The sequence below is a fragment of the Tyto alba genome, unplaced genomic scaffold (genome assembly GCF_018691265.1).
Source record: "Tyto alba isolate M040663 unplaced genomic scaffold, T.alba_DEE_v4.0 Super-Scaffold_27, whole genome shotgun sequence".
In the NCBI taxonomy this organism is placed as follows: Eukaryota; Metazoa; Chordata; class Aves; order Strigiformes; family Tytonidae; genus Tyto; species Tyto alba.
In genome coordinates, this window is record NW_024881301.1 from 23262780 (window position 1) to 23287126 (window position 24347).

The 24347-nt window shown below is 36.6% G+C and overlaps 1 protein-coding gene across 1 annotated transcript in view; it reads left to right on the forward strand.

The window, feature by feature from the left end:
- LOC104365682 (dynein axonemal heavy chain 5) overlaps positions 1-24347 on the forward strand; it is a 168318-nt gene that overhangs the window by 42634 nt on the left and 101337 nt on the right. The window contains exons 31-43 of the mRNA XM_042798240.1: positions 381-517; positions 1578-1740; positions 5047-5158; positions 5489-5617; positions 6936-7135; positions 7237-7390; positions 9716-9982; positions 10183-10311; positions 10713-10928; positions 12454-12600; positions 14215-14387; positions 17065-17243; positions 23181-23368. Of these exons, the coding sequence (XP_042654174.1) occupies positions 381-517; positions 1578-1740; positions 5047-5158; positions 5489-5617; positions 6936-7135; positions 7237-7390; positions 9716-9982; positions 10183-10311; positions 10713-10928; positions 12454-12600; positions 14215-14387; positions 17065-17243; positions 23181-23368 (2194 nt within the window). The remainder of the gene's footprint in view (positions 1-380; positions 518-1577; positions 1741-5046; positions 5159-5488; positions 5618-6935; positions 7136-7236; positions 7391-9715; positions 9983-10182; positions 10312-10712; positions 10929-12453; positions 12601-14214; positions 14388-17064; positions 17244-23180; positions 23369-24347) is intronic.

A 24347-nucleotide genomic window follows, 5' to 3' on the forward strand; every position in this document is an offset into this window, starting at 1 on the left:
ATACCTGCTGTCTTTCCCTTTTTAAGACTGGAAATGAAACTAATCATTAAAATGTATTTTAGAAAATAAAAAAAATGGGAAAATAACAAAGACAAAACATCTGTAGGTCTTTTTAGCTGTTTATAATGTGTATGGTAACCCAGATGAATGTTATTATTAGAAAATAAAATGGGCTTTCTTTTAGGAACTACTCGATATGTAATCTTGGGACACTGGATATAATTTGTACTTTCTCTTCTAGTGTCTTTTGTGAAAATTTCTAGAAAAAACTGTTAGAAAATATTAAATACTGTTCAGTAAATTGGATATGAGTTCTATTATTTTTCTTTGTGAAACCTGTATGGTTGATACTTGCACTGAATTTGTTTTGTATTTTGTAGGGGCCCCAGTGAGGAGAATGTTCCTCCCCATGAAGCGAGTGACAGATTACAGATCTTCCAAGCCAAATTTGATGAACTATGGAGGAAGTATATCTCTCTTTCTGGCGGGGAAGAATTATTTGGTCTTCCTGTCACAGGTAGTTTCTCAGGGGATATGGATACCAGGTCCTAGGCTATTAAATTTTCCTTCTGAGTCCTCCTAAATGCATTCAGTGCTGGATTTGTTGTAGAAAAAGCCTTTGAAGTGTATTACTATTGTCTTTCCTATGAAAAGCAGCTGTGTGAAACTGGCTCTCAGTCTGCACATACATAAACATCAGGTGGAAAAATATTGCACTGTTCCATGTATCTCGGGGTCCAGCTGCTTAGCTTTCTTGCTTTTTCTGTTCAGAGCTAAGCACATCTCCTGTCTGTATTTTTCCATGTCCAAATTTGGGGAACATGTTGCTGAAGTACTCAAGTTGTCCCTGCTCCAGATACATAATGAATTCCCTTGGGCTGTGCAACTGATCTGTAAATATCCTTATGTCTCCAAGTCAGATGCACTTCAAGTTTGGAAGGCCATGGTGTGAATTAAAGTTACAGCAGAATGTATGATAAGCACCTTCATTTGTACATACTAAACTCAGTGTATTTTCCTGTCTGAAGACATATGCAGTGATCACAATGTATTTAACTAGGCATTCCCAAAGATACAACAGAAACTAAACAAAACATTTCAATTAAGGAGGTTCATTTTAAATACTTCTATTGTGTAACATACTCTATATTTTTATTTTGAAAGCAGATCCCCCACCCCATCCTCTGACTCTTAAGTAAATAGCACAAATTGAGATGGGGGATAATTTAGTTCTTGTATAAAACTATAATGCATTCCTTTGCCATTTCATCTACTTTTTCAACATTATCTTCCTCACAGATGGGTGCAGCACCTCCGTTATAAGATTGCATGTACTGATATAGAAGAATACTTATAAAAAACTCATCAATCTAAACAATTAGTGTGCATCAAAATCTGATGTTCTTATGTAATTCAAAAGGAAAAGCTTGTCTTACTAGACACTATCTAAAAGACTGCAAATCTGATTTCAGACATCTATTAAATAGCAATTTTAGAAATACATGGATTTTTGTCTTCATGAATACAGTTGTACCTAATTAACATTAATAAATTTCTTCTTCTAAAATTTGAAACAGAGTATCCTGAGCTGCACAAAATTAAACGTGAGCTTTCATTGCTTCAGAGACTTTACAGTCTTTATAATTCAGTTACTGCTAATATTGATGGATACAGTGAAATACTTTGGAATGATTTAAATATTGAAAAAATTAACAATGAACTTCTGGATTTTCAAAACAGGTAAGCTATTATTTGTTGAAATGCATTTCTCAGCTTTCTGGGTTAGTTATCTTGTGAAAATTGCCTCAGGGAGCAAAAATGTGTTGTTTTATTTCAAGCTCAGGCTTGCTCAAGTGCTCAGCACAGCTGCAGTAGTTGCAAACTGGTGCGATATGCAGCTTGCATATGACCTTACTTAGCTCAGCCCTTGAGCCACTTTAAGCTTGTTGGGTTATACTGACAGTAGGTTGTAGGTTTTTTAATGAATAAGGTGCATAAACCTGTGGAAGGGAGTTGTAAGTGTAAACAGTCTTCATAGCTTATCTTCACATATTACCTTTAATGTGGTGTTAGCCAAAATTTTGATGTTACTGGCTGCTTCTGTGCATTTGTACAGATTGAAATTGTTGTTTCAACAAAGGTAAATAGCCATGCTAAATTTTGAGGGGTTATTTATGAAGTTTGAGAGCAAGAATGTTTTCCACATTGCATGCAAAATAACTATTAGGTGAAATCATGCTTTTCTGAAATCAGAGGACTTTTTCTACTGTTTTGGTAAAGATTCGTCTTTGTTTTTTCAACAGCCGTGGCTGTGTCTGCAAGACTTCACTGACCCAGCTTGTTACTTCTCACAGAGTCAGGGGCTCATGAACCAAAAGGATTTAGATTGTTTCCCCTTTGCCAGCTTGCTTTGAATTCTGATTCTTGGCAGTAAAGTATGGATAGAATTGCTAGAAAATGGGAATTTTGTTACATGCAAAAGTGGAGAGTCTATATACAGGCCTTAAGTATTCTCTGCATCCATCCCTTTAGAGTTGTTATCTGTACCAGTCTGTGTTTTACTTTTAATGAGAATTACAGAATATACACAAGAACCAAATTACATGCAAAAGTTTGAAAAAAAAATGTGCAATATTTTTATCCCATGTAGATCTATTGGAAAGAAGATGTGAACTGTATGTTTTCTTTCTTCTGTTATTTTTGTACAAGCTTTTTCTTCACCTCTTTACACAGTGGCTCTGATCACTTTCTCAGTGAGTTCGGTCAAGGCAAGTTCATACTGAATATACAGAGCTTGCTTTTCTGCAGAGCCTCTCCTATGGAACAGCCAGTGTGTGTGTGTCTCTGCTTCACCAACAGTGCTGATCAGCTTCTGATTTTGTATTCTCCAATGTGATCTGAGAGAGACTTCACTTTATCATTCAAGAGATTGAGATCAAATCTGTGTTTTTCATCTCATCACAAATCTTTGAAAAGCATAGGAGAAATTACTTGTGCTCAGGCTTTTTGAACATATGGTATTTTGAGTGTGTTACCATTATAGCAGGGTCCACTTCTGTACACACTGAAGGAGTGAGGTAGAGATTTTCTTCTTTTTCTGGAAAAAGCAAATGAACTGTCTTCTAGTCATTAATTCAAAAAACGCCTCATGTTTATTTTAATAGCAATAGTAAAAAATAATGTATGTGAAATATATATACTTCTGCATTCAGACAATATCTATGAGTCTTGATCTCATTTCAGTAGAATTCTGGAATCTGCATCATCAATTTTTCTATAGTTAATTATATTTTAAATGTTGGTAGGACTCTTTTTACGCTTCTCCCGGAGCCCTGAAGGAAGCCATTGCATGACAACAGTTTTGAAAGTTATGTGGTTTTCTCTTTACTTTGTGTGTGACTTTTTTTTCCCCTCTCAAGTGTTGAGCTATATTTGGTGCAAGGTGACCACCAATAGGCAGTAAATATTTTTTGATAATAAAAGTCTAACCCAGTACTATCCTTCCTTTGAAAGGCTTGCTAGCATTATTGCATCAAGCTATTCTCTTTAAAGCTGGAGAAATTTAAACAGTGGATAAGGTCTACCCACAAAAATAACTAAGACAGTATGCTTTTAGCATAATTGTAAAGATATGCATAGTTCTTTACTGTAATGTTATTTTTTGCTACCCCTTTTAAAAATAGTAACATAATAGAAAACTTAGAATCATGAAAAGAAGAATCACAAAAATAACTGTAGGTGAAAATATATCCATTTTAAAAGAGATTAAAAGGATAAATATTTAGAGAAAACACACATGGTAAAGAGCATTATAAAAGTCTATAATAACAACTAAAGGGAAATTTCCCTTTATATTTTACTGTAATATAGTGTAAAGAGGATGTCCATTAAATTTAAGAAGGAAATTTAATGGAGTACTTTTTTGACAAATTTAACAATGGAGTAGTTTTTTAACATAGTGTGTAACTCACGGAACTTGCTATTAGAAGATATTACTGAGACCAAGACAAAGAAAAAGGATATCTGTATAAAAAAATAATCAGTTTTCATTACCAAGCTAAGAGATCCTATTTCCTATTGCAAGACTAAGACAAAGTTTGTAAGAATATTACTTGTGCCTCAGCACAGAAGTAGCCAGGAACTGCCTCTTAAAGCCTTATCGATTCATGGCAGAGTATAATTTTCCATGCTGCAATGCTTTTCTCTAGCATATTTAATACTATCTATTGTTGGGTTCAAGATGAAAGACTACAGTGATTATTGTAGTGCCATGACAGTATACATATGTTCATCTACCTCTTACCAGCAAGCAGTGAAGAATTCGCATATGCCTCAGTGTTGTGTGACAGATCTGTCTGATTTTGAGCTGTGAAGTTTTATGCGGCTTTTCATTTCTGCTGTTAAGCTATAAGAGAACTGCTACCAGTCTTTGGTCCACAGCTTTGGCAGATGAAAATTGGCATGACTTGTTAGAAGCGAGTGGAGCTGTGACAATTCACAGTACAAGATGGTTCTTCATTTTCAATTTTTTTCATCTTGAAATTGTGCATAAAGGATGATTTTTCTTTAAATATCTTTCACACAAACTAGGTATAAAATAGGACTTGTTTGATTGAAACAGAAGTATTTTTCTGTTTGCAAGCAGGTCAGTTTTAGTTTAGGATCTACTTTATTTTGTTTGAAAAAATATATGTTTTTTAATCCTTTTTCCCCTTTATAAAATTGGGTGCATTTTCAAATTTTTAGTAAAACAATGACATTGCAAAAGCGTAAGTTCAGACATGGGTTTGCACATGAAATTAACTTCCTTTAATTCAAACTGAAATAGAAACCAAACCATTATAGTGTGGTTTTTACTGTCTTTAGCAGTGTTTCATGCCTGCAGTCAGAAAAAGTCAGCTATATATTATGTTGCCAGATTGCAACTGGCTTTTTATTTACAGTCTACTCGTCCACTAGTTGAAAAATGAGAATATATTGTACTCTTAAGTGGTGGATTGTGATTATTAAGAATAAAATATTTCTTCTTTTTTCTGCTTTTTAAAGAATCCGCAAGTTACCGAAAGCATTGAAGGAATGGCAAGCTTTTCAAGACCTAAAAAAAAAAATTGATGACTTCACAGAGAGCTGTCCTTTGCTTGAAATGATGGCAAACAAAGTAGGTTCAGCATAATAATTTGGAGATAAGATTCACTTGAAAAACTCTGTTAAAGACTATGTTGTATGATTATAAGATGTTTTCCATAATTCTTTTTTTCTAGATAAAAGCAGCTGTATTTATGGCAAAAATCTAGTTAGGCTTAGTTACAGAAAGGAAAAACAAAAGACTTCAGAATGTGATTAGAAGAACTGTCAGTGCTTTCAGTGGAATGGAAATCAAGACTCTTCTATTTGTTTAACAGATGCAGTGCGAAAGTATGTGATCATTCTAGTCCTCAAAGTAATACAATTTTAAAAAATCTTCCCTAATTCCTATGGACTTTTCTAGGCAATGATGTCACGACACTGGGAAAGAATTGCACAAGTAACTGGCCATCGCTTTGATGTTGACTCTGAACATTTCTCTTTGAAAAACATAATGGATGCCCCTTTATTAAAATATAAAGAAGATATCGAGGTACATGTACTTTTCTGTTTGTTTTTAATGAATAACTTGTGATCTGTGGGTCTGTGCTTTTGAAATCCTGTTTCTAGTCAGCTTCGTAACATTAAAAAATTCGGCTTTAGTTGGCGAATTCTTTTGAAGAGTAGAATTTGGTAGTTGATCTTAGCAGTGATGGTTAGTTTATTTCCTTTTTATTCTGGAGAAGGATTAAATGAATAGATGGTATTACACTAATCCTTCCATAGAAGGAATTCTGTTGTTTCAAGAGCAGTGCGATTCTGTCATACTTCTGGTTTAGGGTCTGCCTACTTAAAATTTTTTTCTTCCTTTTAAATGTCTTACCAGAGAGAAAAAAAATAGTTGATATAAGTCTGATCCTGTTAAGTGTTCAAAATCCTTGGAAGGAGAACAAGGTTCTTTTATATTTCAAAAGTGACTCTACAAGAGCACAGAGAGATGAGAAGGCTTATGTAATGTGCACAAGCTACAGAGCTATTGCTCCCTCTGTTTTAGGGACAGTAGTTATCTAGCAAGTACATTAACTTTATGCTCATTACATTTTGCAAGAACAAAGTATAGCTAAAAACAAAGAAGAAAAACCCCAACAGTTTCAAACTTCAGTTCTGTTGTTACTTAGCTAAATCTGTGGTCCCTCCAGAGTAGTGACCTGATTTGTCTTGTTCCAGAAAGGAACACTTCTAAGAAGAAAACATGACATCAAACCTTTACTGTACCCAACTTCCAAACAAGAATTTAAGCCATGTGAAAGGTTCAGAGTTACCACCTTACACTCAAGAAAAGACTTACTCCAATATACTCCCAAACCTGAATCTGGGGTCCAGTCTGAGTAGCTGCTCCTTTTGCCCCTGATGCAATAACCAGTTTTATGACAGTCCTGTCCTCACTGTCTTCAAGAAGTAGCAGGCAGTCGTGTTGTCAACATACACTCTATTCTTGGACTATTTATTGGTTTTGATTGGTAATGTGTATTCTCCTTAAAGCCCTCTGTAGGTGTATTTGACTTCAAATTTTAATACATACAGAGAGGCAAATTCTGCCTGCAGATTCACTGGGTCAGTGAATTTTCAAAAGTTTAAGGAGCCAGTACTAGTGAAGATAGAGTATAGCCCATAAAGTGTTCCAGTTACAAGTAGTACTATAATATAATCTAATTAGTAATAGAATAATTTTTGATGTGTTTCAGTGTATATTTTCATTAACTAGAATTTACACTGAAGTCTGGATCTAGCCAATTAATTTTAATTGACTTTATAAGTGCGCATTAGATTAGCCTTAGATGAATGTAATTTACTAGTTTAGTTTTACACAGGATATCTGCATCAGTGCTGTTAAAGAAAAGGATATTGAAGCAAAATTGAAGCATGTCATCAGTGAATGGAGTACTCATACTTTCAGTTTTGGCCAATTCAAAACTCGAGGAGAACTCCTTCTGAAAGGATCAGATATATTGGAGAAAATAGCTTTGGTGGAAGACAGCCTTATGTTATTGGGGTCACTCATGAGCAACAGGTACAAAACTTAATAAATGCACATATTGTGTAAATCTATTCAAACCCAAAAGTAAACAGTGATCATTAGGTTCTTTTTCCCTTTAACTCATGTTCGTACAGGTATAATGCACCATTTAAATCCACTATACAACAGTGGGTTCAGAAGTTGACCAATACTGCAGAGATAATTGAAAACTGGCTTACTGTACAAAACCTCTGGATTTACCTTGAAGCTGTGTTTGTTGGTGGAGACATTGCAAAACAACTACCTCAGGTATGTTGATTTATGGTAACAGTATGTTAATGTCAATATGTTGTACCAAGAGATTAGACACATCACAGAATTTACTCCCCAATGAGTATAATGCATATAAGCTTTGTGGGCTGTGCATGGCCAGTTCAGAAGAAGCTTTGCTGATCTGCGGTCTGTCTGGTTGAACTTCTTAAAACTTGGTCAAACCTACAGGAACAGGATTGTTCGTAACTCAGGCTCAAATATTCCTGTCAGCTTGCAATATTAGTGAATTGTAAGTAAGTGCAAGTGCAGGGCTCAGGACTGCTTAATGGTACAAAACTGATTTATCATTTTTGCCATGTATGCAAACATCCCTTTCTCCCCATGTGAACATGTTTATAGGCTCTAAGTTATGTAATAATAGAATGATAGATTTTTTTGGTATGAATTATGTACTCACTAGGACTCAGTATAATGAAGTCCCACAGAGAGATGCTGCAAGGCTTGGGCAGCTGCATGTATGCTAATCTGTGTGAACTATTGCAACCTCTTCAAAAGGCTAGTTAAGGAGTGATCTGACTTCATGCAGGAGAGAAATACCAGAATAAGTTATGCTCTCTGTTGTGACTCCTAATGAGAGGCTTTCATGTAGTTCTCACAAAACACAGTTGAGTAGCATTGGATCAACCAGTGCTATAACTTAACAAAACCATGATTATTGAGAAATTATTAAATACTAATTTATTTCAGGCCACATCTTTTATAAATAAATTCTTACAGTTTCCAAAACTAGCATTAATTTAGTAAGTTAAGTGAAGATTTCTTAACTGTTATTTAAGATAACAGTACTTTTTTTTAGTTTGTGAGATATGTTCATATTGTTAATGCTTATCAGAGAATCACTAAGCAGTTTTTGCAGATGAAAAAATGATACAGCACGGCTGAGGCATTTGATAGCTGCTAAAGCTGCTTCTTACAAGTATGGACCAGTATTCTGGTAGAAAGCAAATGTGTTAACTATCTTTAAAGAAGGAGGAGAAGGAACATCTTAGTGGAGGAGTAATGATAGATGTGTGGGCTTAATTGCAATTCCTGGATGAATACTGCAACAAATAACTGTCTATAAGCATCTGGAAGTTAATAAGGAGATGAGTAACAGTTGGTGTGGATTTGTTAGGAGCAAAACCTGTCAAACAAATCTAATTTTTTTTTTAGGGTGAACAACAAGCTTTGTGGATAAAGGAAAAAACAGTAGTTCCTATGTATCTTGATAGGCTTTTGACTTAGTCTCTCATAGTACTCTCAGAAAATGATTTTTAGATTACTGATGTGTAAAAGGCAGTCAGAAAAGTGGAATGTGTAAACAGCAATAACTAGAATGTTGTTGGCTAAAGAAACACAGACAAATTTGAGAGAGCATAGAAGAGGGTGATAAGAGTGAGGAACTATCCAGGAAGGATGATGCCCAAAAAAGATTCAACAAACTAGTCTTGTTTGGCTAGAAGGAGAGGAAAAACTGAAGAGAAGACGTGGTAAGTTTAAAATAAAATAAAGCTTGCTCTCAACAGGAAGAAAACAGTGTGTTCTCTGTATCTCTGAGTATGATGAGAAGTAATTGATGTACACACAATAAAGATTTAGCTTAGATATTAAAACCCAGTCACCAGTAGCAAAAATTGCCCAGAGAGGCTTCTGAATCTCTAGCATTGAGCATCTCTAAGCACAAGACAGACAAATGCTTTTAAAGAGTGATATGGGTATGATCCTGTCTTGTGAGAGGCAAATGGATTTGTATGGTCTCTTGACATCTCTTTTAGCTCTCACATAATTTATGATGCAATTAACATTTCATTTGTTGTAGGTGAAGGAAGAGTTTTAAAAGTCAGTATACTCAGTATAGAAAAATATTTATTCTCCAGCTCCCAGTGTTTGAGAATTTGTCTCCCTTCACTTACAATACCTTACAAGTGTGGCAGCTTCAGACTATATTGGGTTTGTCTGTCAAGTATTACTAATAACAACTTACTCCTCATAACCTGTGTGGAGTAGCCATTACATGACATTGTGTATTGCTATTAGGAAGACCATCATTTCTGAGAAGGCTGCTGTTTGAGTATTCTGGTGTCTGTTGGAATCCTTTTATATGGACAATTTTGGTGCCTGACATGAAGTAAAAGACATTTTCAGAGCTGTCCTATTGGACCCTTTCTCCTGTAATTTGAACTTTGGTCATTATAAGTACTGATCATTATAATCATGCCTATAAATATTTATACATTAGTCCTGCAAAGAAGACTTGAACAGCAAGGGAATTCTTTAATTTTTAGAACGAGGAAGAGCTAATGCATTTTTCATGTACTCCAGGAAGCCAGAAGATTTCAGAACATTGATAAATCATGGCAGAGAATTATGCAGAGAGCCCATGAAACATCAAACATCGTGCAGTGCTGTGTTGGAGATGAGACTTTAGCACAGCTATTACCACATTTGCTGGAACAATTGGAAATCTGTCAGAAGTCACTGACTGGGTATTTGGAAAAAAAACGGTTAATTTTTCCAAGATTTTTTTTTGTATCTGACCCTGCTCTTCTGGAAATCCTTGGTCAAGCATCTGATTCCCACACTATTCAGGTACAAGTAGTAAGGCAATAATGTTTTTATGGTCAATATTAGCTAATGAGGACCATGGAGGGTTTTGTTATTTAGTAGAGAGAATTTTTTTCTCTTATGGAAAGTTTTATAGAATCTTCTAATACAGGATTTAAAGGCAAAGTAAGAATGCCATAGCAGATGACTTTATGTAGTTTTGTTTTTTTCTGATTCTATTGTAGGCACATTTATTAAGTTTGTTTGACAATGTTAACCGAGTGGGATTTCATGAAAAAAACTACGACCAGATTTTATTGTTTGAATCTCAAGAGGGAGAACAGGTCAATATTACTGAACCAGTTTTAGCTCAGGTAATGGAAGTATATATTGCAATTTTTCATTACTTGATTTAAAAGAGATTTATGTTTTAGAGACCAACAGAATTGCATCATGACATTGTTTGACTAGTTAAATAAAAACCTTCCAATGTGAACAGCAAGTGGAAAGGCCAGAAAGGACAGAACATTTGTGTCATTCTGTAATGATTACTTTACCTGTTTTTTCAGCAATACTGATGTGATGTGTCCAATCCATCACATATCTCTGGAAGGGCAGTGGAGCAGAAGCAGGAGAGAAGTCTTTTAAAGATTAGAGAATAACAAAGAGGGAAATGGGAGTATGAAGGACTGGGAAAAAAAGTCTCATAGGGCTTTTTCTCCACGTGAATTATTCATAAACTAATTCTTTAACAGTACTTTCTTGTTTATTTCAGGGCAATGTGGAATTCTGGTTAGGTCAGCTGCTGAATGGGATTAGGAAAACAATCCACACCATCATTAGACAGGCATCAATGGCCATTAGCGATTCAGGATTTAAGCTGTATGACTTTCAGGCAATGTTTCCTGCACAAATAGGACTTCTGGGAATTCAAATGATCTGGACCAGAGATGCAGAGAATGCACTGAACAATACCAAAACAGACAAAAAGGTAGTATTTAATGAATCTTTGGGGATTAATTAGAAGCATTGTTTGGAACAGTGAATACTGTGAAAAGTTCGAAGTTATGTGTAGGAGAAAGTACAAAATACTAGTTAAGTAACCAGAATAACAAATAAACTTAAAGGAAAACAGAATGATACAAAATGTGTTAGGTCACACTTCCTCATCATCCTCCAGCATGTGCTTTAGAATGGTTCCTAATCCTGTGGTTTTCTCTATTGTTCTGTCAGTGCAGTCATTTTGGGAAGGGACAATTTCTTAGTTTGGGAATATAGGGAATACTTTCCTATTACTTTCCCAAAATCAAATTTGGAATGAAATAAGAGGTCCCCAAATTTGTGGAATTTGTAAAGACATGTAAAGAAACTCCTAGAGAAAATACTGTTAAAATCAAGGTGTTATTACTAACACTGAATCCTTGAAAGAGAAAGGAGAGGATGTGAACTGAAGAGTTGCAAATCAAGAATATACAGTGAGATTGCTCTAAGAACTAGTAACACCATCCTACCATAAAAGTAAATGCAGGGGAATGGTACCATGCTATACTTAGATACTGCATGAAAACAAAGACTCTAGACCACGGAGAAGGCCAATTAGCACTACATTTTCCGCATTGTACAAAGTTCAAAAAGGTCATAGACCTGTTTTTAGTCCACTCCAGCTCATGTACTCACTAGATGCAAAGATTATTTTGCAGAAACTGGAAAACAACTTGTATTTTTTTTCGGAATGAACTACGTATGTGTGTTTGGGGGGTGGGGAGGTTGTTTAGTTCTCTGTTAGTTTTGCAGTAGTTTTAGCATTTTTTTCTCGGCAAAATGTGAGTCTTAGGCTTTGCATATGTTTACAGAAAGCTAGTGTGATGGTTCTCTCATGCATTTGGAACAGGAGTAAATATCAGCTACCCTTTCTGAAACCTCAGCGCTTTATAATTTATTGTGTACCAGGAACATCACTGACAGAGGCTGATGCTGTTTACATAAATCAGTACTGTTTAGTCAGCATTGTATTTTGTGGAATTTTGTAACAGAATCTGATGCCACAGAAGAAATTATTATTTTAGCATTGGCATCTAAAATTACACTACATTTCCCCTCTCCTCTGGTTAGAGGATGCGATAGATCTCCAGGCTCCTGTTCCCTCTAAAGAGTAAGTACTACTTGGGCTGATGTGCAATACCCGAAACCGCAGAGACTGGTGGTTCTGAAAATATGCAGGGATGCAATCAGCTGAAGATATAATGTAGAGTAGAAGGAGCAACAGTCTTGGAATAAAATCGTGTGATGTGACCTGTTCACCTAGATATAATCTTATTGTACACTGTTGGGCTAAGAATGTGTGCATTGAGGGCAGCCTGCAAATCCAAATCTAGGATTCCCAGCCTAATAAATACAAAGCAGATCACAGATGTCATTGTCCCATATATTTGGAGATTTTTTTTATTTTTTATTCTAAACATTAGAAGAACAAATGATGTTTGTATTAATATGGCTGTTTTTACTGTGTGGAAAAGGTAATGCACACAACAAATCAGAAGTTTTTGGAACTTTTGAATGACTTGATTGACATGACTACACATAATCTAACAAGAATGGAACGGACAAAATATGAAACTTTAATCACCATTCATGTGCACCAGAAGGATATCTTTGATGATTTGGTAAGTTTTTCAAAAGCTTTAAGGGACTTTCTGTATGAAAGTTTGTACACATAGAAAAAAAAAAGTTATAAACAGATCTTACCGTCTGTTCTCTTTGAGTAGCTCTGACATTAGTGCTGTGATACAGCACATCAGATTTAGTTTAATTTCATATAGATGTCATGCAGAGAGAGGGGTGAATTTTATGTAGGTATATTCATAGGTTCAGACTTCAGTTTTTAAAATGGTTGTTGATACCCATCTTGCACAAATTCACTGTGAGCAAAAGACTTCTAAAATTAAATTAATCTCTCAAATTGAAAATTTAATACATTATTTAATTGAAATGTAAATGGAAAAAAAGTCCCTTTAGTACTGCTATAAATCATGTGATTTCTGGCCTAGCATATGTGTTGATTTAAGGTAATAGTTATTCAAAGGTTAAAGCAATGAGGCTCCATATATTTGAAAAGGGTAGCAATAATAACCAGAAGAGCTATTTTAAATTTTTTAATAATTGAATTGCATCAGACTTCCTTTAGATAAATGTACTGAATACATGAACCTACAGCTATAAAAATGGAAGTAAAATAACTTTCAAAAAGCTTGCATGATGCAAAGGTCAATAATTCAATATTGCACTATTTAATTTATGCATATACGTTAGAAAGATAAAAATTAAATACATGTATAAAGAAAGGTAAAAAATAATAAAGAAAAATACTGAAAGTTAGAAAGCAAACTGTTAGCATCTAAGATAGGCATGGGGTTTTATCCTATGCCTGTAATTTTAAATTTATTTTCATAATTATTTTCTTAATTTGATATTTCATTATCAATTAATTTAATGTCATATTATAATAAAATTAAATCAAATAAAATTGGTTAAATGTAAAGGATCAGTATGTGAAATAAAAAATCAGGGGCAAGTCCAAAACTGGGGAAAAGATTCTTAATTGGCACAAGTAATATTATTCTTTTCTCTCAAAATGTTCTATTCCCTGCTAAACATGTCCCTTTGAGATTGAGAGAAAGTAGAGGGAAGTGTCTGAGAATCCAGAACCTCCTCCTCACCTTTACACCACGTCTGCAAGGCCGATAACCAGGACCAGGTACTCCATAAGAGGCCAGTGCTTTCAAGATCAAGTATCAAAACTAATTAATCTCAAGATAATGAGTCTGCTAATCTGCCACAAATCTAAATATGTGTGTGCCAAGTTAATACTGAAAAATACATCCCAAACAAACAAACACATAGACACGTATACAATATATGCAAGTGTTGTCCACAATTAAGTATTTCTGTGAGTAATGGCATGGGCTACCAGGCAGTGTAACCAGTATTGTTACCTAGTGTTTTATGTTTTCCATCACTGTTCTTCATTATCTCTGTAACACACAGTTCATAATCTCTGTACCCAATTCAGAGGAAAATCAAAGTGGTCAAAATGTTCAGAGCATGTCATAAACAGGTTTGAAAAGGTAATTCTGGATGTCTTGACTCCTGATAGATTCTGTGCTCGTTCTTCTAGCTCTTGAATTTATGCATTGGAGACTTCTTTTCTCTATGGAATTTAAGATTAATTTGTTATACTGTTTCATTTCTGTAATAATGATTTTTCTTTTCCATTATAGGTCCGTATGAATATTAAATCTCCATCTGATTTCGAATGGCAAAAACAGTCTCGATTTTATTTTCTTGAAGATTTGGATAAATGCATTATTCAAATCACTGATGTAGAGTTCACCTACTGCAATGAATACTTAGGGTGTACAGATAGGCTTGTTATAACTCCCTTAACTGACAGGTAGTTATTAAAAGAAAGCAGTGCATAGTATTGGAGCTAAAACTTAATTCCTTTGACTTAATTCCTTTAACTTTCACGAGTCAGAATTCTTACTTTGGTTGCACTATAATACTGCAATATCTCTGGTGAACAGCAGAGGCCAGTGCTTATATATTCAGCTAGCGAAATCAGGCACCCCCTAGGAGGGGTCTTGAATTCTCTCAGTGTTTGCTTGAGCTGTATGTGCTGTAGTAGGCATTGAAAAACTTACTTCTGCTCAAAACAGATATACCTGAGCACTGTACACTTCACCAGCCTAAACAGAGTGGATCTAAAAAACAATATATTGCTTCTTTCAATAAGACAGTAGTTGCATGAGAATTTGGGATTACAGCAAGTGATTGATTTGTAGTCACCCTAGAGGAAAAAGCAGTAATTCAGGACATGGCATTGAATAACTAGAGTCAATATGGTTTTAAACAAGGACTATGGAGAATTACAGGACTACAAACATGGAAAAAGCTCTGAGGGCAAAACATAAGGAGAACTTTTTATTGCTGGAGTGTTAGTTACACAGCACAATACAAACTCCATTAGATGCATATTTTTCTAAAGTACTTGGTAGTGCTTCAGCTAGGCAAGAGGCAGATGTATTTGCTATGCCAGAGCTTGTTCTTTTAAGTGTGGATAGGAATGTCAAAACACTGTGCATGTTCAGTCATTTGTTGTTTGAAGAATGACTGCAGGCCATTGAATTAATGTTGGAATTGTCTTTTCACTTTGTGTTACTAGATTTTATTTACTAGTGAAATTTCAGACTTTTGCCAATTTCTGAACCAAAATTATGTCCAGTGAGCTATTTAAGAGAGCCAAAACCCTATGCTTGGATACCTGGCTTTTCATATGTAACACACATCTGCCAAATTCCATGTTATGTACCCTTCTATTCCTATGCTAGATAGAGATCTGTCTGCAGCAGTAAACATGCAGCTGATTAGTAGGTGTGGCAGCACTGCCACCCAGACAGTATTTTTGCCCACCAGGAGAGACAGTATCAAGAAAATGTTGTCATGCAAAATATGTTCACAGGATTAAAATGCAACCTAAAATTGGTCAGGGGCTGATTCAAAGTGCTATGTCACCTGAGATTGAAAACTGGCACTCGGTGACATTATTGAAGAAAATGAGTCTTTTGAATGAGTTTAAATTATAATAATAACAACAAAAAAGAGCGCAAGTATCTGTCTTTGGGCAAGCCTAGAAGAGCCAAAGATAGCTGCAGGGATTGGTGGCTGTCCACTGTCATATATTGAAAGAGTATTTAAAGCAGAGGTGATTTCTAGTGATGGCATGGGAAGCTTACGTACCTAAGCAGTGTCACGTAGGAAGATATTTCATTCCCCTTATAGGCTTGTTCCATTTTAATATTTTTAATATTGCTATATGGACTTGTATGAGCTTCTGACAATTTTTCAGGTAATGATATCTTTGCTTTCCATTAATCAACTTGGAGTCAAGTGTTGTTTGGCTAATGATTTTGTGTTCAGAAAGATTCCCAAAGCACATGATAAATACATGCTGGCTGTAGTACATTACATTAAGATAATGGGACTGAAATTGCGTGCTCCTAAGCATCATGTCAGACACAGACCGTGTCATGGCAGATACAAAAATGAAATGCAAGTTCTGTTTAGGACCTTGTAGTATGTATACTGTTTGTCCTCACCTCATTTTCAGTAGCAAAATCATTAGGAGTGTTAACTGAGTGCCTGTTAACTGATTACTGAGTAATAAGGTGATAAAGCATTATTACTGCTATTATAGTAGAATGAGTACTGTATTATTTTATATGAAGTGATACTACCTGGTATCATTTGGATTTTTTCAGTGCTTGCTTTCTCTCCCTAGATAGATCATAAAGCTATTGAGTTTCACAACGTTAAAATGGGCTTACTGGGATTTTTGAGTGTTGTAGGTTAGAACACCAGTCTTCCTACACCCTTCAGTAGTCTCCACAGCATCTGGGGAGGCTGAGACTTAAACATGAGGATGTCAACCCAGGATGGAGGCTAAAGCAGAAGATGGTCCTAGGATTTATGGATCCCTCCTCTTCTTTCTCCATTGCCTATTATAATTTTTCCCTCTTGTCCTTTCTCCTCCTGGAACTCAAAGACCTCATGTGACTGGCAGCACTGGACTGGTTTGGCATGCTGGAAGGCAAATGGCAAGAACAGGAGCTGCTTCTAGCCTCTGTGCCTTCCTACTGTCAGATCAGAGAGCCCATCTTGTGTGCTGTGGGGAGAGAGTAAGAGGATGGGAAAAAAGGCAGAAACTCAGTGTAACAGGGTGCTGCAGAATGAGGCCGAGTCACGGAGAGAAGGCATGTGATCGGTGTGAGAAAATCATAATGCAACAGTATTTTGGTATTCAGCATTTAGAACTGGCCTGTGGATTTCCTGTGCTGTTGCAGTCACTGCTGTGCTGGATGCATGCTTTTCTGCAGGTGGAGTAAAAGGTGATTCTGGGTAGCTTGGCTTCACAGCGTGCAAAGGGGGTGGTGAGGACTTACCACATGGAAGCACACCCATTTCTGCCCGCTTCCCCAGCTCTGTATAATACAACTGCTGTGGTTACATTAATGGTCTTTGAGTAATTAGTTGTAGAAAAAGATTAATAGAACTCTTTGTTGCGTCTCTAGGTGTTACATCACTCTGGCACAGGCCCTGGGCATGAGTATGGGTGGTGCACCAGCAGGACCTGCAGGGACAGGAAAAACAGAAACAACTAAAGACATGGGCAAATGCCTGGGAAAGTATGTTGTTGTTTTCAATTGTTCAGACCAAATGGACTACAGAGGACTTGGCCGTATCTATAAAGGTAAGAAGTAATCTGGTTTGCTCATTTTAGAGTCTTAAGTTTTTGTCTCTTCACTAGTGAGTTAGCAGTGGTTAGTAGGATATTTTCTTCTCTGTTTCCTCTTATTTCCAGATGCTCATCAACTTTTCTTGATATTTGATTATTTCTGCTTTACCTAGTTGCTGTTACCTAGTGACCAGGGGCTATGAAAAGCTACTTGTTTATGTAATACCAAACAAACAGAGAAGCATTTCTGAGCTAGAAGCTGAACTAGCTCTGCATGTGAGTACCTTCAGTTAAGGTCACAAGTTTCTCAAAGCACCTCTTGCAGCCCCCAGACTTTTGGACCAACTTTTAGTTCCATGTTTTTTATCATGCATGCAGATTTTTAGTGTCCCAAGTTTATTTTACTCATTGGTAATAAACAGAAGAGGGCTGGGACCAGCTTGCTGTCTGGCTAAGTATGAATGTGCTCATAACGCCAAGCGCAGTCATCTACTGGGTCTCTGCTGTACCTACTGTCATCAATCCGGAGTGGGGATGTCAGCCTTTTTTAGTCCTTGAAGTGGGTTTGTCTTTGATCTCACCAAGCTGTTGACTTTTCCCCTCTCTGCTCCTTCTGTGGGCATGTTTGTATCTCTTTGTTTCCACCTTTTTCTCTTGACTCCTTGGTGGTTTCACTTCTTTATATTAAACTGTTTGTGACTTGTGTCAATGCAGACATCTGAAAACTGGGTACAATTTTCATGTCTAAGAACATCAGCTGAGTTTTAAGGCTCAGGTTTTTTTGTCTGTTGTTTTTCTATAGACTGAACGTTTTCCATGTAGTATTGTCATCATATGCAACAAAAGCTAAGTAATACTGTGTAATGTGTCCTTGTCATCTGCTGCTTTATATAATGGCATGCTGGTGTTCAATATGAATTAGAAAAGGTGCGTATAGAACTCAACAAATTGCTACTCAGATGACCATCATGCATGTGACTGCTTACCTCAGTCAATTTGCTAGTGGGATGGTGACTTCTCAGGGAACTTGCCTGGGAATTATATAATAGATCCTGCTGAATAGAGCCTGAATAGGGTGATATTTTCTTCATTCATCAGACTGTTGTGTGTCTGGGAAAAACAGTAAAACTGTTCTTACATAAGTCATCATTGCTTTCATTTGTGAAGGGCACCAGTTGCTTTGGGCTTATTTACACAACTTGGGAGGGCCTGGCTTGGAATCACAATTTTTATGTTGAAATGTCTCAAGATATCTGGTATTTATTGAAGAGTGGATATACTGAACTCAGGGAAGTATATGAGTTCTTTTTGGTTTAATAGAAGAAGCAAAGGGAGTTTAGAGAAAGATTCTTTAATGCCCATGAGATCTTTAATGGAAAAGAAGGATAGTTCTTCACAGGTAGAAGCACTTTCATTCAGACTGGTAAGAAAATTCTCATGAAACACATTACATATTTCAGAGCACACATTGAGAAATTTTTCAGAATTCTTCATGTCTGTGATAGGCTTTGTATTCCATTACCAGTGTTTCCTCTTCCAAACTTTTCACTTCATCTGGTCAAGTTATCAGGTACTAGCAGATTTAGCAGTGAGAAGAAAAAGGGGGTGTCCAGGTAGTGTTGTCATGTCCGCTGCCATGTTTCCGGATTTTTTTCCTGTAAGAACAATAAGTTTGATCTTCAGAATAAATATAATAATACAATATAATAATATAAATAACAATATACTATATATGATAAAATTATAATTTAAAGTTCTCCTGGTTGGCTCAGAGCTGAGGTTCTGTCTCCCCATTTCTATGTCTTCCTGTCTCTTTTGTTTTCTTGTGCAACTCCAGCTGTTTGCAGGCAGATGGACTAGTCAAGACGTCCAAGGCCTGGACTTCCATCTTTGATAGCTTTGTTTTCGAAATTTGAACCTAAAAGTAGGTTCAGATATAAGTAGTGATCTGAATTGGACCAGAGGTGACCCATGAAAGTACCAGGGAAACAAGTGAGAAGGTGAATTTTCAAGTTTTCTATTACATCAAATACAGTGTTACAATTGCCCAATAATAGCAAATCAGGGGTACTTCATCACTTCCAGTGAAAAGTGTTGGTGAATACCCTTTAGGAAACCTTTTGTTTGTGATTGTCTGTAGATGAGTAAAAGTCGTGTTTGCTTTGGTTCTGTTTTCTGTAGTTACAGTCAAACAACTTCAGTCTTACCTGAGGTACGTTTTTGTGATTTGATATTTAATGGAATATTTAATGCAAGATTTGATATTGATCTTAATTCAGAAGGTGAACAAACAAGCATGGAGCTCTGTAAATTCTTTCAGGACCAATGAGTACCTTGTTGCTTACTGCTTCTGGCTGTACTTTGGCTAGACAGTTCCGTTTTAGTGAAATTTGTCATGAATTGTGTCACTATAGTTCTACCCCTGTGTAAAATCTTGAGATGTGTCGTTTCAATACAAAAGAGAGTTTGTAGCTGCTTTGTCATGATTAATTACTGCACTGTCACACTATTTTAGCCAGACTGCCCCGTGCGGAACAGCACGTAGGGTATTACCACCTGGCCTGTTGGGTCACCGGGCAGGACAGGGGTTGTCACAGTAGCCTGCAGCATACTTTGTTTGTGTGGGGGCCCTCGTACCTGCACAGGGGACTGTGGCCACAGGGTCGCATCCAAGGGTCAGGCCACCCAGCTGTGTAGAGATCTTCGGGCCACTGATGTGGAAAGGGACATGGCACTGCATCACAGGATGCACTCTGAAGTCTTTCTGAGGGACGAGTAGCTATGCTGTGTGATGCTTACATCATGTGAGGACCAGGTTTGTAGGATATCTGTATTGATTAGGGCAGGCGGCTTGCTACATTTCTTAGACATAGTTAAAGATCTCTTTAGTCTTGTCCTTTATTTTCTTCTTTTACTCCATTTCTGTAACTGATTATTGTAATAGGTTCTGTGTGGGGACAGAAATTAATGCACAGTATGACAGTTCACAACAAAATTACATTGTATCTAAGCTGTTTTACAGCTGGTAGTTTACTTGCTGTGCTTTTGCTTGTGTGTGGGGGGGTGTATACATATGTATGTATTTTCTTTCCTATTTCTTTTTAAACACCACCAGAGTGAAATAATTTTGCAAGAACAGAATTTATTCAAAGCTGTGGGATATTGGTCTTGTCTCAGAGTAAGGTTTCTTAACTCCATGCATCAGGTGGCATTACAGAACAAGTGATTTTTATTTTTTTTTCCCAAGGAAAAATTGTTTGGTTTGAACTAAACCTCATCATTCTATAGAAAAAGTAATTTCAAACCTCTTTAATATACAAGTAGTAAGTATAAGAGACAATACTATATGGAACAAAGTTTTTTTTGTTAAAGAATATCCAACTTTAGGGCTTTTTCTTGTTGCATCCCAAAGACTGGATATTGATGTTTAATAAACAAAGTAGAAAAAACACTTGTTTTGTTTTGTTTTGTTTTTTAAATGCATCCTAGTAGTCATATAACACATGTAACAAAAGGGGCCAAATATATTTGAAAAATCACTGCAATAATTTTTTTATCAGGGAGCAGTAAGAATGCATCAGCTTCACGAGGGAAGACAAGCCAGGAGCCCAGGGTAACCATCACACAGGCAGGGACAGGGACTGAACAGCCCCACAGTGCCTGAGCAGGGCAAGTTGGTGACAGCTTGTTCCATCAGTTGTCCAGCGACCATCAGACAAGGTGAAATAACAGGCTGGGTCCAGGATCCATCTAGGAAGTTCAGTCAGAAACAGCAGGAGGTAGGGCTGAAGCTGATTGTGGAAAGTTCTGGGGTCCTCCAGGAAGTTCAGTCAGCAAGTCAGGATAAGAGAAGACAGGGCTGTTCCCAGCCCTACATACAGCCTGAGCTGAAATGGAGCTCCTGGGCTGGGAGACAGAGAGTATGGGTAGAAGGCCTGGGTAAGGCTGGTCAGGGCAATTAAGGCCTATTGGTGCATCCAGGGCCCTGATATTCCTCGTGCAAGAGGGAGGACATTAGTTAAAGGACTTGCTGCCACACCAGTGAAGTCCAGGAATGTTCTTCGTTTGTTTTAAAAGACAGTAAGATTGTGTCTTTAATGTTTTAAATTTGGTACCTGTCTACAGGCTTACTTTAATCTTTGCTTCATTGTGGCATTGTGGTATTTGTATATATTCTATTTGATTTTTATTCTCTTCCAGTTCTTTTCTTTTGGAGTATGCTTTTCCCTATAATATTACAGAAATTAGTTAGAAGCAGTTTAGGTAGGAAAAAGATTACATATGGAGTTGAAATGAATTTTATGGGATATCTGCAGTATTGCCCTGGCTGAATCAAATCTTAAGGAGCCAGTTTTGGCTGTACTACCACTGCCTTTGATCTGGTGTGACTCCACAAATTTTTTTGAAGAGTTCTTCCAAAATTGCATGGGTAAAAAAGACCAATCAATGCAACAATATTAAAAGAAGTGGTTAATGGGAGTGAAAAAAGGTAAAAAATTAACATAAGAATGATTTTCATATTTTTTTCATTTTTTTTGCTATCTGCAAAACCTGACAAGTATTGATATGGCTATGCTAGCTGATCACAGTAGAAGATGGGACAGTGTAGAAGCGGGGCAGAGAAGAAACATAAAAGGGGCCTCAAGGGGATTTGGAGTACGATTAGAGTTCCTAGAGGAACATCTTAAAGAGCAAGAGCAGATCAGGCAAGGAGCAGTAAAGGGAAGGGAAGAATGATAATATGAGCAGAACAGGACAGAGCGAAGAGAAAACAAAGTGAAAAAGTATGTATTAGTGGTATTATTACTGATTTTTGCATACTTTCTCTTCCATTAGCTGAAGTGTTCTAAGAAATCAACATTATACATAAATAATCCCTTGATTTATTTTACCAGTGCCACAGGCATCACCTTATGTAAAATACAGGAATTTGGGGCAGCTCTGGGCACAGTTGTTTAGCATTGCCAATACACAAATGCCTTTTCTTGGACGTGTGCTGTATTTCTGCATTTAGCCTTCAAAAGGCTTAAGCCAAACTGAGCTCCACTAGTCCAGTGGAATCAAGTAAACACCTCTGAATATTTGTTTGTAGCACCAGCTACGGATCCAGGTCCTTGCTGTACCCAGGCAATAGGAAATACTAGTACAGTGTGGGTTTTGGGAAGGAAAGAGGTGACATGCGTGAAGTTCCTGTGTAGACTTACTAGCCTCTGTCTCTTATGAAATGGATGTGGAATAGCAGAGGATTACGTGGCTTTCCCACTACTGCTCTGGAAAGCTGCCACTGTAGACTCTCCTATTTCAATCCTGTTAACATGTAAACATGATACAGAAGAAGGAGTACTTGACTTTCCCAAAAGTCATTAATTTCATTATGTTTATGTCTGTCTAGAGCTCCATGGCCTGATCCAGATAACAGTTGTAAGTGTGACATCAGATTCCTCTCTCTTGAACGGCAGGATGCTATTCTCCAACAATTTTTGACATATGAATTAATTGTTATAAAATGCTACAATGTTTCTGTCACAAATGTAGTGATTTCTGATTTAATTCTGTGCTTTTGATTTAGATAAGTGTGTCTCAAGCTCAATTTTGACAATTTCACCCCCTGAATTTGATGAGTTTCCATGCTATATACATATTTATGCTACTAGGTGCTATATACAGCATTATTGAACACTTTCTGCCTCATATTTGCTATAAAAGTATAGGATTGTTTGCAAAGAAGTTTGGGTATCTTTCTTCCAAGGAGTAATTTTTTTTTTCTGGGTGTCATTAATACACAGCCCAATTTATTCTGAATTTTTACTTCTTGTTTTACTGTGTTCATACTACCTATTTTCATGTTACATTAAGTGGTAAAGAACATGCTATATTTTCTACATAAATTATTCTCATTTGATCTGGGATTTTAAGAAAATATTTTTCTTTCTGCTTTTTTTTTTTTTTTAGGTTTAGCCCAGTCAGGTGCATGGGGTTGCTTTGATGAATTTAACCGCATTGAACTTCCAGTTTTATCAGTAGCTGCTCAGCAGATATATATTGTACTTCAGTGTAAGAAAAATAAGAAACCTCAGTTTGTTTTCACTGATGGTGATGTTGTTGACATGGACAGAGAATTTGGTATATTTCTGACTATGGTATGTGTGTGAACATATGTAAATGGCATCATTGTGAAAAGTCTTTCCTATTTCGTTTCTCATTGTAATTTCCCTGTTGAGATCATTGGAACTGTCTGTTAGAAAATAATGAATACAATTTGAACAATAATGTCATCAAATAATAATGATGATGTTTTCTCTTGCCCATATTTTTAACTGGAACTTAGGACCTGAAGCATGCAATTATCATTAAATATTTGAAGGGCTTTTTTAGTTGAGTATTTGATAGATTGAGACTAAACCCAACTTTGTCATATTTTTAGTCAAAGTCTGTCAAAATAAAACAGAAGTAATTGACCACTGCAAAGACTACTGTAGTTGGTCTGGTCAGTATTTCACCACCTGTGAAGAATTTCTGACCACAGTCCTTCTGTATGACAGCATGAAGGAAACCACCCTCACTCCAGTTCACTGGCCTTCTGAAGATTTATCTTTGGTGCCTGTGGACTGCTTCTAGCAGTGCAGGAGGCAAAGAAGCAGGAAAGCATAAGAATATCTCAAAAGCATCTTTGTATTTCCCCCTTAGCTGGAGGTTACACACCCACAACTCAAAATGGAAGCATTTGTCTTTAAGGTTTCCTACCTTTTGAAAATGTTATCACTTTAATTTGAAAAAGAGGACAAATTAGTGGCATGCAAAGACCAGTGGGAAGACAGTTTGGAAACAGCTGGGAGAGTTTAAGAAGCTATCACTGCATAGCCAGCGACTACTGTTGTCACAACTGAGCCATGCAGTAGTCCCATGAATGACTTACACATCTTCAGTGAAAGATCAGATCCATTAGTTTAAATTATATTCAGTAATGGCTTGCACTGCTTGACTGACTGCACTGAAATGGTCTGGGAATGCTCACAAGGGACAGTAATCTCCAGCACTGAAACACTATCAAGACCCTAAGAAACTAACCATTTAAAACAGCTCCAGCAAGATCTGTAAGTGGTTGTCTGTCTGTGTCTG